This window comes from Heloderma suspectum, chromosome 4, assembly GCF_057233095.1.
Source record: "Heloderma suspectum isolate Gila_16-S chromosome 4, 16-S_ref, whole genome shotgun sequence".
NCBI lineage: Eukaryota > Metazoa > Chordata > Lepidosauria > Squamata > Helodermatidae > Heloderma > Heloderma suspectum.
Genome location: NC_139461.1, coordinates 305,531,459 through 305,550,267, shown reverse-complemented (window position 1 = coordinate 305,550,267; position 18,809 = coordinate 305,531,459). Strand labels below are relative to the sequence as shown.

General features: G+C 46.4%; 1 protein-coding gene across 1 annotated transcript in view; it reads left to right on the top strand.

The window, feature by feature from the left end:
* The window catches only part of CHRNA4 (cholinergic receptor nicotinic alpha 4 subunit), a 102,916-nt gene that overhangs the window by 26,980 nt on the left and 57,127 nt on the right, over positions 1-18,809 (top strand). Inside the window, exon 3 of the mRNA XM_084854384.1 lies at positions 16,657-16,701. Coding sequence (XP_084710510.1) covers positions 16,657-16,701 — 45 coding nt within the window. The remainder of the gene's footprint in view (positions 1-16,656; positions 16,702-18,809) is intronic.

Sequence of the window (18,809 nt, the reverse complement as noted above, 5' to 3'; positions counted from 1 at the left end):
GAACTACAGTCAGCTCCAGGTCTTGTTTTTACTGACTGTATAGATGTCTGCCACCTTTGGCTACAAAGGATGTAGTCAATCTGATTTTGGTGTCGACCATCTGGTGAAGTCCATGTATAAAATCGTCTCTTAGGTTGTTGGGAGAGAGTGTTTGTTATGCACAGTGAGTTGTCTTGGCAAAATTCTATCAGCCTCTGTCCTGCTTCATTTTGTTCTCCCAGACCATGCTTGCCTGTAATTCCAGGTGTCATTTGACTACCCACCTTAGCATTCCAGTCTCCTGTAATGAAAATAACATCTCTTTTTGGCATATTAGGTGCTGCAGAATCTCATAGAACTGATCAGCTTCTGCTTCTTCAGAATTCAGTGATATTTGGATTACTGTGATGTTAAATTAGGGATGTCAGAGAATTCCGCCACGGATCTCGGGGAGGCCAAATGCCAGCGCATTCGGCCCCCCAAAATCGGTGGCGGAACAGACTGCCCCCCCGCCCCCCCGAAGAACTTACCTGGGGCGGTTCTTCCTGGTGGCGGCAGCTCCGGCGGCGGGGTGGCGGCGGCGGCCAGTCTTCTGACTGGCTGCCACCGCTGCCATTTCCAGTTAAACAAACAAACAAACAAAAACATGATAGGCTACGTAAAGATTTACATAGCCTCTCACGGCTAGATTTTAAAAAAACACCGTGATAGGCTACGTAAATGTTTACCTAGCCTATCACAGCTGAGTAAAACAACAACAACAACAACGCGCAAACGCAAATGGCGGCGCCCATGGGCGCCGCCATTTGCATTCCTTATTTTCGCCGTCTTAGTCTACATAAATGTTTACATAAACTAAGACGTGCCAAAATAAGGAACGCAAATGGCAGTGCCTTTTTTTTTTTAATCAGCGTTTTGTTTTGTTTTTTTAATCAGCCATGATAGGCTATGTAAACATTTACGTAGCCTATCACGGCTGACTGCAGGGACACAAACGGCGGTGGCTATGGCCGCCGCCATTTGCATCCCTGCTAGCCAGTGGCCGGATGTCCGGCTGCTGGCGGAGCCTGCCGGCGGCTCCGCAGAATCCCTGCGGAGCACAGCCGGCCGGCCAGGATTCTGGGGGGGGGAGGAACGGAGCGCCTCCCCCCCTGGCGAGGATTCCGGAGGGAGGGACGGAATGCCTCCCCCCACACCATTAGCATAATCCCCGAAAGGTAAGTGATTTTCGTACATCCCTATGTTAAATGGCTTACCTTGAATTCGAATTGAGATCATTCTATCATTTTTTGGATTGTATCCAAGCACTGCTTTAGCCACTTTATTATTAATTATGAAGGCTACTCCATTTCTTCTGTGGTCCTCTTGTCCACAGTAGTAGATCTGGTGGTCATCTGATGTGAAGTGGCCCATTCCAGTCCATTTCAGTTCACTGACACCCAAAATGTCTATATTTAATCTTGACATCTCCTCAATAACCACATCCAAATTGCCCTGGCTCATAGATCTTACATTCCAGGTTCCTATGGTAAGTTGATCTTTAGAACATCGGATTTGTCGTTTGCAACCAGCACCGTCGGCCGCTAGCCGTCCTTTCGGCTTTGAGCTAGCTGCGTCATCACATCTGGGGTAGCTGAACTTATCCTCTGTTCCTCCCCAGTAGCATTTTGACCATCTTCCATCCTGGGAGTCCCATCTTCCAATGGTATACCGACATATCTCTGGTTGTACTGATCCATTAAGTTTTCACAGCAAGAATACTGGGGTGGGTTGTCATTACCTTCCCCAAGGATTGTATCTGCCATGACCTTCCCATCTTGGGTGTCCCCTCACGGTTTAGCTCATGGCATCACTGAGGTGTTCAAGCTCCAGCACCACAACAAGGTATTATAATGATGATGAATAAATAATAGAAAAGTTGCCTAGCTCATTTTTCTGAGCTCTGAAATATATCTGGGGTGGGGGGATCATAGTATTCACCGCAAGCATGAGATGCATGTTAAAAGCCCCAAATGTCTTTCTAGCTTGGACAAAATCTGAGCTATAAAATAATTTCTCTCTAAAGCACCATCACCCCCATCCAGCCCGCTGCACCTTCCCTTTCAAATCCTTATCTGGCTGGTGTTTGGCTTGCTACCTGGCAGGGCTGACAAACAATAACAAGGAGAGAGAAAGAAGGTTGCCAACTGCATGAGGACAAAATATCCCAGTAGACCTTGGGAAATGTAACTTCCCCAAGGCTCCTCCCATTGCAAGAGCCCTTGGGAAAAGTACATTTCCCAGGGGCTCTTGGAGACTTGTGTCCTCTTGGCATGCTGCTACACCATGTGCCAGGTACTAGAGAGGGCAGGGAGGGAGAAGCATGCCAGTCAGGAAGCTGCTACTGAAAGAGAAGAGGGAGAGGTTTGACAGACTGGTGGGCTAGAAAGTAGGGCTGTGCACCGGCGCTTCTGCATGAAGCCCAAGCTCCGAGTTGAAGCAGGCCACTTTGGGCCACCTCCAAGGTGAGGCAGAGGGGCGTGAACCGGCCCGAAGCAAACTCTGAAGCGCTTCGGTGCACTTTGGTGCAATCCAAAAGCCCAGCTGCCATGTCACTGCCACTGCTGCCGCCCAGCCCCTGGCTCTGTACCTGGGCCCTATGGACATGCACGGGCAGCCATCTTGCTGTTATGGAATGGGGGGGGGGAGCCATTTTTAAAATGGTGACTCGCTGTATTTCTGGAATACAGAAATATTCCCCCCATCCCCCAGAACCACAAGGCAGCTGTTGGCACATGTCCAGAGGGCCTAGGAGCTGGTGGTGGCAGCGACTCCCCCAGCCACAGCAGCGGCAGAGCCGGGGGCTGCCCCAGCAGCACCCGATTGGCAGCTCCCCCCCGGCAGCACTGGTGGTGGCTTCCCCCAGCAGTGCTGGCAGAGACTCCCCTGTGGTGGCTCTCCTGACGGCAGCGCCCCCTTATGTAGAACAAGCCTAGGGGCCCAGGTAAGGAGCTGGGGGCTGGGCATCATGTGTGTGTGTGTGTGGGTGAAGCAGGATTCGGATGTCCAAATCCTCATTCGGCTTTGTAGGCTGAGGTGAGTCGCCCCCCCCCCCGAATCAGTCTGAACAGAATCAGGCCCAGCTCAGAAGCCCCGAAGCAGCCTCTGAGTTGGATCGGGGGGTCTATGCACAGTCCTACTAGAAAGGACTAAAGGGGATGGTGAATCTGGCTCAGAATGTTGGCTTGGTTCAGAAATAAGCTGGGTTACTTGTACTAGAAATAACTCTACCTATGGACCAATCTGACACAAGCGGATGGTGCCCATCTCTACTCTAAAGTTGTTATCAGGTCAGTGGCATACAAACAAGGCCACACTGAAACTTCAGTGAAACTCAACATGCTTTTCCAATAGTGGTTTACTGCTTGTTACCAGCTGAAGCTACTCTTGGGAGTATTTCTTTCACAGAATGTCTCACTTGTTCCCACAGCCTGCATGTAGCCACTTGGCAAGCCAGCCATCTGTGTTATTCCATCAAGTGGTGAGAAGAATCTTACTGCTGCATCTGATCAGAAAATAAATCCTGCAGAGCAGGGATGTGGTAGGATGCTCCTTCTGATTTGGCAGGGTAGTACAGATGATCAGATTACCAAGTGGTTCCATGCAGCCTCAGCTAAGTGACAACTTAGTAAATGGTCCTCTATCTTCATTCATAACTTGAACTTGATGTAGGGGTGTGAAGCGGCCCCTTGATTGGATGAATTCTAGGGATGGACAGACTCACCTCCATCCGGGGCCTTTGCTTGCTTGCTGAGCCACCACTGCCACCCACACCCACCTGCCATGCTATGCAAGCCTCTCAACAGCTTGGCGAGTGACCAACAAGCACCACAGACTCTCTTGCTCCTTCCCCAAAGTGCCATTTGGTGCAACAGTGGCAGCTTGGGCATTTCCAGGAAGGGAATGTTGCATAGACTGTGGCTGTAAAGGGCGATTTATGCAATATTACAGGCATGAATGCGCCCCCATTGTAGACAGGTCCGGTGAGTGCCGTGTGGTCTGTGAATGGGGGTCTGGAGGGCTGAGCGGGGCAGGGGAGTCCATCAGACTCCACCCCTGACCTGGGTGCCTGTGACATCCCTAATGAATTAGCATGGAGATTGCTGGAGGGTGAGTGGGGGCAAAGAGAGCAAAGAAGATGCATGTATCCATTGCAATTTAGTTAGTTATCCTCCGCAGTGAAAGGGTGAACTGTCCCAGCTCAATTTGGAATAGGCTTGGGCTAAATGATTTAATTTAATCTGTCTGTCTGTCTTGCTCTCGCTCTCATCTATCTATGTCTATCTACATCTATCTATATATATCTATCACCTGTCATCTATATTATTCATTCATTCATTCATTTAATTGATTAAGCCAAATTGCCTTTCTACTAGGAAATGGTGTTCAAGGCAGTTTGGACTAGGGATGTACGAAACTCACTTACCTTTTCGCAGATTGATTCATGGTGCGGGGGGAGGTGCTCCGTCCCTCCCCCTGGAATCCTCGATGGAGGGTGAGGCGATCCGGTCCTCCCCTCCGGAATCCTGTCCGGCCGCAGCTGCTCCGCAGCTGCTCCGCAGAACAGCCAGCCAGGGCCGTCCGCAGCCGGATTTACGTAGGCTAGAATGGCAAAAAATAAAGGAACGCAAATAGCACCCACTACGCTATTTGCATTCCCCTTTTTTTCGCTGTAATTGCCTACTCAAATATTTACGTAGGCTAGAACGGAGAAAAATAGGAAACGCAAATGGCGGCTGCCGTAGCCGCCGCCATTTGCGTACGCTGGGTTTTTTTTGGGGGGGGGGTTAGCCGTGATAGGCTACATAAATTCTTACAGTGGCCGCAGCAGCCCGGCTGTGGCTGGACAGGTGACCAGCCGCCAGAGCTGCCGCCGCCACCGGAACCGCCGCCGCCGCCGAATCCGCCGCATCCACCCCAGGTAAGTGCTGTCCCGGGGGGATTCCGTGGGGGGGCGGGGGGCAGGAGGCTGTTCCGCCACAAATTCTGGGGAGCCAGATTCTAAAGAATCCAGCCTCACTGGAATCCATGGCGGAATTCTCTGCCGTCCCTAGTTTGGACACTTGGAATTAAGTGTCTACTTGGAATGTATTGGACACTTGGAATTAAAACATGTACCAAATTCTCACTCCCCAAACCTAAACACAAACCGGAACATAGGCAGATGCTGAACCCCATACTTTCCTGAAGTTTGCACTGCAATTTGAAAAAAAAAAAGTGTACAAAAATGCATACATTTGAAAAAGTGTGCACAAGAAAAGCATATATTTCAGGAAAGGTTCAGTGGAAACCACTTGAAAAAATGTGTACCTTTGAAAAAATTGTGCACAAAAATGCATATATTAAAATGCTCACAAACAATGCATTTTTTAAAAAAATATATACATGAAAATGTGTATGAATTTTCATGCGGACAAAAAACAATTGCAAAATGAGGAAATGGGACAGAATGAACTTTGCAGTGGAACAATGAGAACCTGAACAAAACTGAGCTTGACAGATTCGCCCATCTGTAGTCTGGAATTATTCTCACAACACTCTTGTGTGTTAGTTTACGTGGAGAAAAAAAAGGCATAGTCCTGTAAGGGATTTGAACCCAGGTCTCTCTGATCCAAATTCCACACTCTAGCAATAAAAGACATAAAAATCCAGAGAACATGAAAGGAATTGTTTTAAGCTCAGCATTTTATCTGTATCAGCTCTGGAAACATGCATGTGCTATGTCTACTATTTCCTTTATTTATTTACATTATTGTATATTTTGCAGCTTAATGTTCAGTACTGTGGGCTACCAATAAGTCCAAAATGGATGATAGAAACACATGATAGAGAGTTGCATAGATACCACAATGGCTAGTATCAGAGTATGTGTTTACATAGCAGCCTGCCAGTATTTGGCATCTGCTGTGAATTCAGATAGTTGTGATGATTCACAGAATGCTAACAAGCAGCTGGGTTTTCAGAACATATATCCGGCCTGATTTCACACTAGGGTAGGGTTATTCCTCTCCCATTATGTGCTGGTGGTGGTGGTAGGGAGCTCTTCAGCCTACTGCATTTAGGTATCAATTAATGTAAATGTATGCAGACTTACCTGTCGGTTACTTTGTGTAAAGAACATGTTAAACATGACCAGGAGAAAGAAAAATGGGTTGGTCTGGTTTGAGACTGAACAGGTTCCTCTTAGGCATGCCAAAGGCCTGCAATTTTATTTCCTTGGATCATAGAATCATAGAATAGCAGGATTGGAAGGGGCCTACAAGGCCATTGTAGTCGATCCAAGTAGCAGATACTTCTGCCAGAAAATCTTTATGGCTACTCACATTTCAATGATGTAATGCTGCTGAATTTCATAATTAGTTGGCTCATTGGTCAAAACTCGTCCTTTTGTGATGCTCACCCTTGTAGCGAGCCTGAACTGATGTATTAAATTCACTATTCAGGTTTGATTGTGAGATTTGGAGCTTGTGCAGTAAAATAGTCCATCTTGGTCAGCATTAGGGATGTATGAAAAATTAGTTTCAGTTCATTTTTGATCAGGATTTACCCACTTTGCATCTTCAGGACTGAACACAGACTCAGACACAATCTGCAGTTGAATTCCGTAGATTTCTGAGCTTGTGATGTGATTTGTGGACAAAAAAAATTGCGTTTAGCAGCATACGTACATTTGAAAAATGGGCATGAAAAAATTGTAAATGCACACAAGTACACCTTAATTAATGGGAGAAGAATACGTACATTTCAGAGATGTGCAGAATTGATGCATACATTTGGGAAAATATGCATGAAAATATGCATGGATTTTCATGCGAAAGGGGAAAAAAAGTTCTCAGTCTGACTCAAGTCAGAATGAGCTTTGAGATGGAATTTGCCAAACTTCTGTGAACTCTGGTTTTGCTGATTTGCACATCTCTACTCAACATATTGTTTCTGGCACCAGCCAATGGGGCAAATCTTAGTCCTCCAATTCATTGGCAGGTTTTGAATTTAGTGGCTTTCTCTTCATTTTTGTCTCTTGAATGTGGTATTTATTCAGTGGTATACTGCTTCTGTGCCTGGATATTTAATTTAGCCATCATAGCGAATGAGTGAGACCTCTAACAAAATGTTGCAGTGTGTAATGCTCCTACTCAGGATGCCCGCTTGGCAGCCATACCCTTTTCCAGAGTGTTCCATCCCAGCCCATCCCATCCCATCCCATCCCATCCCCACCCACTCCCATTTTCCACCCCCACACAACAGCCAGTCAGCATTCCTTGCTCACTGAATATGCTCAGTTCCCACTGGGCTGTTTTGGGTGGTGGTGGGGTCCCTTAGATGGTTTCCCCCTACACATTGTTTTATACTTCTCAGACATTAAGACTGCTGATACCTCCCTCGTGTACATGGGTGGTGCTATTTTTGCTACATAAGGGCTGGCACTTGGAGTGTGTTCACTATTAGGATAGCTGTTGATAGTGAGGACTAGAATGTTGAACTGTGATGTGGAGCACATCAGGGAGCCAAGTTAATACAAGGCATTAAAAAGAGGAAGAGACATAGCCACAGTGATGAAAAAAAGGGATAGCAGAACTCATTCTGAGTTGAGTGGAGAGGGAGAGATAGAGCAGGAAGAAAACCACTGTTTTGCTCCTTGATGTGTGCAGAAAGGATTGAATAACAACAACAACAACAACAATAGAAGCTGGGGTGATAATGGTTTCTCCCCCAAGCCCTCCACAAATGACATTCCTGCTTTTATCCAATAATTGTCCGGCAGTCTGGCAGTGGAAATATTACAACTCAGAAGGACAGTTTTTCACACCGTAAGCTCCCTCCGAGAAAAGTCAAAAGTGTGATCCCAGCTAAAACAAATAAACAGTGTCCATTATGTCTGGCCAAGCATTACTGATTTATCATCCTGGCTTCTGTCTTGCTTCAGAAATACTGTTGTGCCCCATTGGCATAAAAGGGGCATCACCACTTTTAGGTTTTTATTAAGACAAGCACAGTGATAGCTGAGACTAGGGAAGCAACAGGCGTGCCCTCATCTGGAGTGAGATGTTCAGTTGTTGTTCAGTCGTTCAGTCATGTCCGACTCTTCGTGACCCCACGGACCATAGCACGCCAGGCCTTCCTGTCCTGCGCTCTCTCCTGGAGTGTGCTCAAGTCCATATTCATTGCATCGGTGATGCTATCTAGCCATCTCATCTTCTGCCGTCCCCTTCTCCTTTTGCCTTCAGTCTTTCCCAGCATCAGGGTCTTTTCCAGAGAGTTTTCTCTTCGCATTAGGTGGCCAAAATATTGGAGCTTCAGCTTCAGTATCTGTCCTTCCAATGAGCACTCAGCGTTGATTTCCTTTAGGATTGACTCATTTGACCTCCTTGCAGTCCAGGGGACTCGTAAGAGTCTTCTCCAGCACCACAGTTCGAAAGCATCAATTCTTTGGCGCTCAGCCTTCCTTATAGTCCAGCTCTCACAGCCATACGTTACTACTGGGAAAACCATAGCTTTGATTAGACGGACCTTTGTCGGCAAGGTGATGTCTCTGCTTCTTACTATGCTGTCCAGGTTTGCCATAGCTTTCCTCCCAAGGAGCAAGCGTCTTTTAATTTCATGGCTACAGTCACCATCTGCGGTGAACTTGGAGCCCAAGAAAATAAAATCTGTCACTGCTTCCATTTCTTCCCCTTCCATATGCCAGGAAGCGATGGGGCCAGATGCCATGATCTTAGTTTTTTTAATGTTGAGTTTCAAACCAGCTTTTGCACTCTCCACTTTCACCCTCAACAAGAGGCTTTTTAGAACCTCTTCGCTTTCTGCCATTAGGGTGGTATCGTCTGCGTATCTGAGGTTGTTGATAATTCTCCCGGCAATCTTAATTCCGACCTGTGATTCATCCAACCCGGTGTTTCTCATGAGAGATGTTCAGTGGATGGCACTTATTTCAGGAAGGTTTGACTTAGATAAAGAATAATGGGGAAAGGTGCAGAGGGAAGTTATGGTGAAGCGGAAGAGTCAAAGAGACTCATTTTACAAGGGAAAGGGTGGGGGAACACACATCGCTAGTCTGAAGTACAACAGATTAAGGGGAGAAGTGTCAGAGGCGAGTAAGGTTTCTTAGTCTTGGGCTGGTTTCATGCACATGTGTGTTAGTTTATTGTACTTATATACCGCTTGATATCCTAAGACCTCTCAAGGTGCAATCCTATGCATGTTTAGACAGAAAAAAGTCCTACAACTCCCAGCATTCCCCAGCAAGCCATGTAAAAATAATAAAATAATACATTTTAAAAAAACCAACTTAAGGCCAATCACGCAAGATGACATTATTTTGAGGTACTGAGCCTTGCGCAGCTTCGAAGGGCTGTTACAGAACCCGGGCTCCAGTTGATGCCCTCTGCATATCTCAGTGGAAGATGTCTTGGAAACCCAGCCGCAGAATGGAAATGTATATTTGGTTGCACTCAGACTGAAGATGTAAGTCATTATTTGCTGTTCTGTCCTTTGTACGAGGATCCTAGAGGCCATTTTTTGTCATCTATTATTAGTGATGTACGAACCCCTCACTTTCTGGTCTGGGGTGGGTGGGTTCATAGAGGGGTTCGTGCCACTCAAGGCCCCTTGAAATCCTCTGGAGCTGCTCCACGTCTAGGGCAGTTCGTGGAGTGGCTCTCTGGCTCCCTATACAAGGCAATACTCTAATGAAGGCTGCCATTAGCCTATCGCTGGGAAAAATACAGATGCAAATGGTGTATTGTATGTCACTTGCAGCTGTAAAGCACTGATTTTGACCTAATTGCAGCTGGCGAGTGGGGACAGGGGCTGGGCGGGAGCTCGGAGAACCCGGACGGGGGTGGGTTCGCACATCTCTAGTCTGTGGATAATATCCTGCAGTCTGTGGCCAACAAGTACAGAGAATCATGGGGCTGTTACCCCATTTTTGTAACTTGGAACAAAGCTGAGAAACCAGAGGGTGGTCTGTGCCCACAACATTTTTCTAATTTTTGACAACCAACAAGGAAGTGAAGTCCTTTGGGTTCCCCTTATTCTGAAGTCAAGTAATCCAGCTCTATTTCTTCTCCTTTATTTCTGGGGAATGCTGGGAGTTGTGGGACTTTTCTCTCTCTAAACATGCATAGGATTGCACCCTAAATCTATCAGTTTCTGCCCCATGGTTGAAACCAGCACCTGTGCTTTCTTGGTCATATAGCTTTCCACTCCCCTCCTCGACCATATCCGAAGTGCCGCCTTCCTCTCCTTATTTAGCAAATGCTAATCTCCCTCAGTCGTCATCTTTTTTATATCCCTTATAAGATAGGCTGATTAGAATTGGTATACTCACCGATGTGCTATGGGGTGGGTATACTAATGAACACAATCTTCTTCTCTGTAATTTATGTGCATGTGCATGTTTTGACAACAAAAATCTCTCTATATAAAAAGTTTGCGTTGGAGCTCATTTCCTCATTTGAGCAGTAGTTATATCCCATTTAGTAAGAGCATAGGCCATAAGTCTTTTCTGTGCACACCATACCTCAGATTAAATACCCCATACCCCACACCTCCTAACACCTGTGTCAGTTATTACACATGTAGTGTGTTCATGTTAATGAGGACACATGGGAACATAATGTTCTATAACTTTGTTTAATTGGTATTTTGATGTTGTGAAGTGTCTTGTGGACCTTTTTAAGAGCTGAAAGGCACTGTATGATCAATGGTTTTTATCAATCAATCAATAATAAACACCTCAGCATACACTCCAGCTTTCCCCTTTTTAACCAGGAAACAGTCCCTATTTTCTGGCACTTATCTGTGGTAAATCACCATCTCTGTTTTGTCCATATATTAAATTTTGGATGCCCTATTAATTTTTTTTATCTGTGGGAGCTGCCTTTCATCAAGGCTGAGCTCCCTCCTAGAGTCCCTCAGTGGATGAATGGATGCATCTTTTCTACAGGGCACATGTAGGTTGTACATGCACATGGACATGAAAGCACTATTTATTTTAATTTTATTTATTTATTTAAAACATTTGTATCCCACCCTATATCATTAAGGTCTCAGGGTGGCATACAGATAAAATAAATTTAAACAGTATAAAAGAATAAATACTGTAAACATATTAAAAACATATTAAACCATTAAATAACCTCATACCAATTAAAACCTAAAAAATTAAAACAGTTAAAATGGTGTGCTACTTTAGGGAATGCATTTAGCCCTCAAAGGCTTTGGTGAAAAGCCATGTTTTTACTTGGTGCCAAAATGAAAGCAATGTCTGCACCAATCAGGCCTCCAAAGGGAGGGCATTTCGCAACTGGGGTGCCACAGCAGAGAAGGCTCTCTCCCATGTCGCACCATAGTGTATGTCTCGTGCTGGTGGGATGCAGAGAGGGCCCCTCCCACAGATCTCAGTCCTCAGGCAGACCTATATAGTGGACAGTCTGCCATGTCCTACACCGTAGCTGTTGCAAAATACATTGAACCATTGATAACATCTTATTGTGGGACAATGATGTTTTCCTAGTATATCTTTATCAACATTGCATTTTTTGTCTTTTTAAAAATTAGCAGGAGACAACCTGTTGTAGAATAAGTGTATGCAGCATATAGCAGGTGGGTTGGAATCTTCAACAAAAAGTAGTAATCACCCAGGAGAAGTGGTCTATTGCATTCCCACTCACAGATAGCTCAATGTCAGATAGAAAGGGGTCATGCCTGGTAAAGCAGGGTCATATCAGGTAAAGCATGGTCAGGGCCAAGTGAGCAGGATCACTGTAAGGCAAAGCACTATCAGGACCCTGGATAGCATCCTGCATGGAGTACGAACTGGAGTCTCCCTCACAGGGAATGCTGTTGTCCCAGCAAGGGACAGCAGGCAACTGATGCCTTAAGAAGGCTGGCAGACCCAGTGCTTTTACAGGCTCAGCCTCTACCTGTAGCCCTTAAAGGGCCCACCATTTTTTCTGTAGCCTTATGTTTAGGGATGTGCTAACCCACCCTCATCCAGGTTCTCCGAGAGCCTGCCCAATGCACATTTCCACACCTATGCAAATTCCCATTTTCGCACATGCAAATATGCACATTCGCAAAATACGCATTTCCACACATACGCAAATATGCACATTTTTGCTATCGCCATTTTTATTTTTTCAAAAAATGGCAACCGCGGAGCTCGATGAGGCTGCCGGGGTGAGTGTGGGCTGCTTGCTGAGTGTTGGCAGGGGGCAAGTGGGGGCAGGGGCTTGGTGAGTGGGGCTTGGGGGTGTGGACAGGGGGATTCTGCCAGATTCCCAGACAAAATCGGGCATCTGCACCATCACTACTTATGTTCCTGCATGACTGAGGGACAGGAGAAGCTGTAGGAGGCTCATCCTCAGACTCTGAAGTTGAGGGGAGGGCTACATACTCAGGTCTGGAAGGTATATGAAGGGATGCTCCTTGAAGCACCCAGTGGAGGCTGGTGGCTCCAAAGTCACTGGGGAGGTGAATCCGCTCCGGGTTTCAGTCAGAACCTGTCAGAACTGTAAAGGAGCTCTCCAAGGTGTGGAGCACCTTGGAGAGTTCCTTTAGAGTTCTGATGGGTTCTGACTGGAACCCAGAGTGGATTCACCGCCCCACTGACATCGGAGCCACCAGCCTCCACTGGAAGCAACCAATGGCTCATTGGACTCTGAGTCCTCCTCCTTGGGCCTGCGGACATGACATTAGTGCAGTTGGCGGGGCTTGTAAAGCAATCCTGGGTGCAAAAATATCATGTCCCTCTTTTCAGCTGTGAAATGTTGAATGGGATACCTCATTTGTCACTGTGATGAGGACAAAGACTAAAGGGCCTCCAGAGATTATGGAGATTTCTATTGCAAGCTGAACCCCATATTGGGCATTTGTGACAACTGACAGAGTGCTGAGTCAGTCCAGCCACATCAGTCAAGAAGACTGCAATACTTCCTTCTGGGCAGTATCAGTGGCTTCAACTTGGGCAAATAGCTATGGTTGCACAGGGGGTAAAGCAGCAGTATCTGGCTGTAACAGTCCCAAAATCTCAGAGCCCCCAGCACCTTCCATCTAAAGTTATGATTGCCCTATTAAAAAAAGAAGAAAAGAAAACCTGCTTGCAGCAGCTTCCACTGAAAAATAGCACAAGTACTAACTGCTGACCTCTGGGACTTGCTTCTTTGGGCCTGTCAGTCCAATTTTCTATCTTATTAATTCTAGACTAGGCTAGAGAGATAATAGAGTGCTTACCAGTGAGTTATGCCTCAAGGGGTATCATCAGACATTGTTTGGACACATTCATTCGTCTATGTTTCTAACTGGAGTTAAAATGATTCCACTCCCAACAACCCCTTTGCAATCTTTGGATGTTGTGGTGAACATCCTCCTGCTGTTCTTTCTGTGGTCAAAGGTTTGTCATCTATATTTGACACACAATTATATTTAGTTTCAGTATTGATACCCGATAGTTGATATTCTGCAAGATTGGATCATTGTCAAGCCATAATATTTAATGTTTGACACAATGGTAAATCACTATGGTTTTTGAACTTTCTATAGTATTTTCCAGAATGCTTTCTACCTTGATGTTTGCCAAGAAAGCTCTACATGTCTGCCAAACAATACCTTATGGCACAGGGGATTGTCCTGGCATTGTCCTCAATGAGGATTGAAATTGAGGATTGTCCTCAATTTCTCTTGTGGTCGCTGTTGCAGAAGGTTGATACTGCTGGGGAAGAAATGCTTTCAGCTATTCTTCTCCTCATTGAAGAACTCCCCAAAAACTTTTAAAGCGCCTAGGGCTCCGCAGATACCAGTCTGTTATATTTCACAGTATTTGCTGGTTGATATGCAATAATATTTAATAGGGGTGTGCATCAGATTCAGATGAACTCTGAAGCCCAAGTGGAGTCAGATCACGTCATTCCAGTTCTGTTGGGTCCCAAGGCAAAGCAGGCTTGCCGCCAAAGCCACAGAACCAAAGTGACTCCAGAATGAAGCTTCTTTTCCGACTTGTGTTTTGGACATGGTATACACATGCAGACTTTAGGTCTCCAACAGGGATGAGCAAACTCACTGGAGTCCGGGTCACGCATTGCTCACCAGACCCCCACTGGCTGCCCACCCCTGTACGCTGTGCAAATGGTGGCATTAAAGGGGCCATTTACGCAAGAATACAGAAGTAAATGGTCCATTTATGGCTGAAATCTTGCACAAATGGCCCTTTTACAGCTGCCATTTGCTGAGATGGATGTTTACAACAAGGACGAGCTGCCATTTTTCCTCAAAAAGGCAGCTCGGTGAGGAAGCGGGCGGCCACGCGCTTGCCCGACTTGGGGCACGGTGAACCTTGCAAGCAAGGGGATTCGTGGACTGGCATCCGGAGGGGCCAAACCAGTGATTTCTCGCTGGGCTTCAAACCCCAGCCATACATCCCTAGTCTCCAGAGAGCACATTTTGTTTTTGTTTCTCTAAATGCTGCAGGGGAGGGGGAGGGAGGGAGTATGGTTGAGTGACTGACAGGCCCACTGTCTAATCCTAGGGTGCATTTTACCATGAGCTCCAATCACTGCTTGCATCCAGCACAGGCGGTAGGGTCAGAGAAGTACCCAAACAAACACATCCCCTGTTGTAATGCAAAATTGTGCTCCCCTGGGGCTTTGGGAATGCGATTTGGTCTTCAAACAAGACTCGTGCTCCCCACACACCTTGTTTTAAAGCGAAAATGTGGCCTTTTCTCACCACTGAATTGACACCAAACTATGGCAGCAATTCGATGGCGATGGATGTCCATAAAATAATACAAACAAGCTTCCCATGGTTTGCACTCCTGTTTATGTGGCCGCGGTGGCTTAGTGGTTAAGACGCTGAACTGCAGACCAGATGGTTGGCAGGACAGCAGTTCGAGACCCGAGTGCTGCGTGACAGAGTGAGCTCCCATCTTCAGTCCCAGCTTCTGCCAACCTAGCAGTTTGAAAGCAAGAAATTGCAAGTAGATAAACAGGTACCGCCTCGGTCAGAAAGGTAACAGCGTTCCGTGCACCTCAGTGTTCAGTCATGCTGGCCACATGACCACGGAAGCGTCTTCGGACAGCGCTGGCTCTTCGGCTTAGAAACGGGGATGAGCACCGCACCCTAGAGTCGGACACGACTGGTTGGGGACACCTTTACCTTTTTATCTTGCTCAAAGGAAGGACGTTGGTCACCTCTCCATGCACAATCTAAACAACCTAGCCACCCAATCCTTCTCACAGCCATCTCTTCCCAGCTGTTTTTTTTGTTGTTGAAAAAAAAATCAAGTCTGATTCCAGATCTCTGGCTTGCTTGACCCCTTCCCAAAGTATCCTCCCCATTTAAAACAAACTGAAGGAAATTGGGAGCAGGGCATTGTCAGCAGAAAAGTGAAATGCCTGGGGGGGTAAAGAATTAATTTCAGAGGTTTCAGCCTCCTTGTAGTGAGTTAATGGGCCATTTGGGTAGAGAATAATGAACACATTATTCCAATACCAATCAAGATGAACTGACTGGGGTAAAAACAAAGAAATCAAATCAAATACACTTTGCTTAGCATCATACACATCTGTCTCTCCCCCAGAGAAAAGCAGCAGGAAAGATTCCCTTTTTTCTAACATGTACTTTTATAAGAAAATGAGGAAGGAGGGAACTTAATACATGTGATGGAGCAGGCGATGTACAAAGGGGAGGGGAGTTTTTCAAGCTGGGTTCGACGTTAGAGATCAGCATCAGTCCGTCTCCTGAACTGTGATGTGTCATTGGATTCCAGCTCCCTTCAGCCCCAGCTACCATGGCTAGTGGTCAAGGATGATGGGAGTTGTAGTCCAAAATCTGGAGGGCCAGCGCTTCCCCACGCCTGATCTAGAATGATGGCTCCATGCTGCAGAGTGTGTGCAAATGGAGTCATGAGTATGCTGAATGGCTAACGTAGCTAACGTTTCCTCTCGCACTGATGGCCTCAGCTGTGATTATTATGAATGCAGTATTTCCCAACCTTGTGCCCTCCAGATGTGTTGAATTAAAACTTCCATCTTTGGTCATGCTGGCTGGGGAGCATGGGGGCTGTAGTTCAACATATCTGGAGGGTGTCAGGCTGGGGAAGGCTGTGCTAATAGAACTTTAGCTTCAGTGGTACAAGCTGCTAAAAATAAAACTGTATTTGAAATCTTTGCACTGCTGCTAGGTTCTATTTGGTATTATTATTATTATTATTATTATTATTATTATTATTATTATTATTATTATTACTACCACTACTACTACTACTGTAGTTTTAAACTTTTAAGCTTTTATATTGTATTTTATCAACTTGCATTTTATGGTTTTAACTGTGAACCAGCCAGAGCACATTGGCTGTCGGGTGGTATAAACACGTAATAAATAAATAAAACATAACCACATGAGATCGGAATGTCAGGTCTGGTTGTTGAGTGGTGAGAAGCAGATGTGTTCTATTTTATACTAAGCTTCAGTAACATCTGCTTTTTAGCTGATGTTTAAATGCATTTATTACTGAGATTATTGGTGATTTGCAAAAAGTGGACAGCAGCAATGAAAGCTGCTGCTTCAAGAGCATTTGGGGACAATGGACACTCTTCTTACAACTCAGTTTTTTGTCTTTATTTTTCTCTCTTTTTTCAGGATGAAAAGAACCAAATGATGACCACAAATGTGTGGGTGAAGCAAGTGAGTTAACCAAGAGGCTTTCCCTTGTATTTATTTCCTTCATATTATCAACATCCAGCTTTTTCCTAGCTGAGAAAATAGGGGGCATCTTCCAGTGTGACACTCGCCTGGGCAAATGCCATGCTCTTGTGCCAATCCTATTTATTTCAGCGGGATTTGTAGAGGAGAATGTCCCACTGGATCGTGTCCAGAAATTTGCCCTCAAGTAGCCATTGTAGAATGTGAAATTAAGAGGAGAAGAGGGGGTCCAGCACCAAAGAAGTAGAGGATGCTCTGACTTAGATTCCTGTATTGAGCAGGGGGTTGGACTCAGTGGCCTCGTAGGCCCCTACTATTCTATGATTCTAGGAAAGGGGGAAAATTAGGGATGGCAGAGAATTCCGCCACGGATTCCAGTGAGGCAGGATTCTTTAGAATTCCTTAGAATCTGGCCCCCCAGAATCCGTGGCGGAATGGCCTCCTGCCCCCCGCCCCCCCCCGTGGAATCCCCCCAGGATGGCACTTACCTGGGGCGGATTTGGCGGCGGCGGTGGCGGATTTGGTATCGGCGGCGGCAGCGGCGGCTGGTCTCCTGGCCGGCCACGGCAGGGCTGCTGCCGCCACCATTGCTGTACTTGCAGCCAGCCGTGATAGGCTACGTAAGAATTTAAATATTTACATAGGCCAGAACGGGGGAAAATAAAGGAACGCAAATAGCATCCACTACGCTATTTGCGTTCCCCTTTTTTCCCCGCCGTTTTATCTTACGTAAATATTGACGTAAGTCGGCGAAAAATAGGCAATGCAAATGGCGGCCGCCGTAGCCGCCATTTGCGTATGCTGCGTGGTTTTTGTTTTACGTTAGCTGTGATAGGCTACGTAAATTCTTATGTAGCCAATCACGGCTGGCTGCAAGGACGGCAATGGCGGCCTCTACGGCGGCCGCCATTTGCATCCGCAGCAGGCCATCCGCGGCCGGAAATCTGGCTGCGGCCAGCCCAGGCCGGCTACTCCGTGGCCTGGCCGTGGAGCGGAGCCAGCCTTCAAGGATTCCGGGGGGGAGGGCCGGATCGCCTCCCCCCCCCCGTTGAGGATTCCGTGTGGAGAGATGGAGCACAGGTAAGTCAGTTTCGTACATCCCTAGGGAAAATATGTTTTAGATACCAAGCTGGATCACTGGATCTTGGCGCAAGAGTGTAGTTGCAAAAATATTCAGCTTCCATCTGTGAGAGATGTGCAGAACCTCTTCCAGCCTGAAGGCCACATTCCATTTCAGAGAAGCTCTTGGGCCTGCATTCCAGTGGTGGATGGAGCTGAAGTCAAAAGGGGCAGAGCCAGAGGCAAAAGGGGCAGGGCCAAAAACACACACCCCCTCCAGCATATTGTACTCAAAACTCTTACTGCCAGCAGCTAAGCCTTAAGAGAGGCATTTCAACCTTTAAGAATGGGCTGGGGCATGACATTGGAGAGGAGGAAAAGTGGGAGGATCAGAGGCCTAATATGGGGAGAGCAGGGGAAGCTCTGCATCCAATGGATCTAAAGCCCTCCCAGGCCCCCAAATGGGGAAACATTCAGACCAACTCATGAGCTGGTTAAAAAAAACCCAAGCAAACAGAGGAAGAGCAGCAAATGCCACTTCTCCCTCGCTTCTACCCTGCTGGCAGGCTCTGGCAGGGCTTTGGACATTTCAGAGGAATCTCAAGTTGGAGCGCTCTGACACAAAGACAGAATTGCACTTTTAGTAGGGATTATGAGAATTTTGTTTTTGCTCATAAAACATGCAAGCATGCTCCATTTGAAGCCCTGAATGTGAGCGTGTCTGTTGAAAATATTCACAAATTGCTGAACACGTGTTTGCATTTGTCTCATTTCTAATTCCCAGCTCGATTTGCACAAATTTCCTAATTTGTGCAAATTTCCTCAGTAGGCTAAATCAGTCCTGCTCTAGCCTATGGAGGAAATTTGCAGAAAACTTGGGAGATTTGTACAAATCTCCTGTCCATGCAGAGCAAGCAGCAATTGGAAATGCTCAGGGGAATCTGGCAGGGGATGGGTGGCAAGACAATGTTGGAGGATCCTAGCAATCTCAAACATCACGCATTCGCCCATCCCTAACCTTTTAGTAGGGA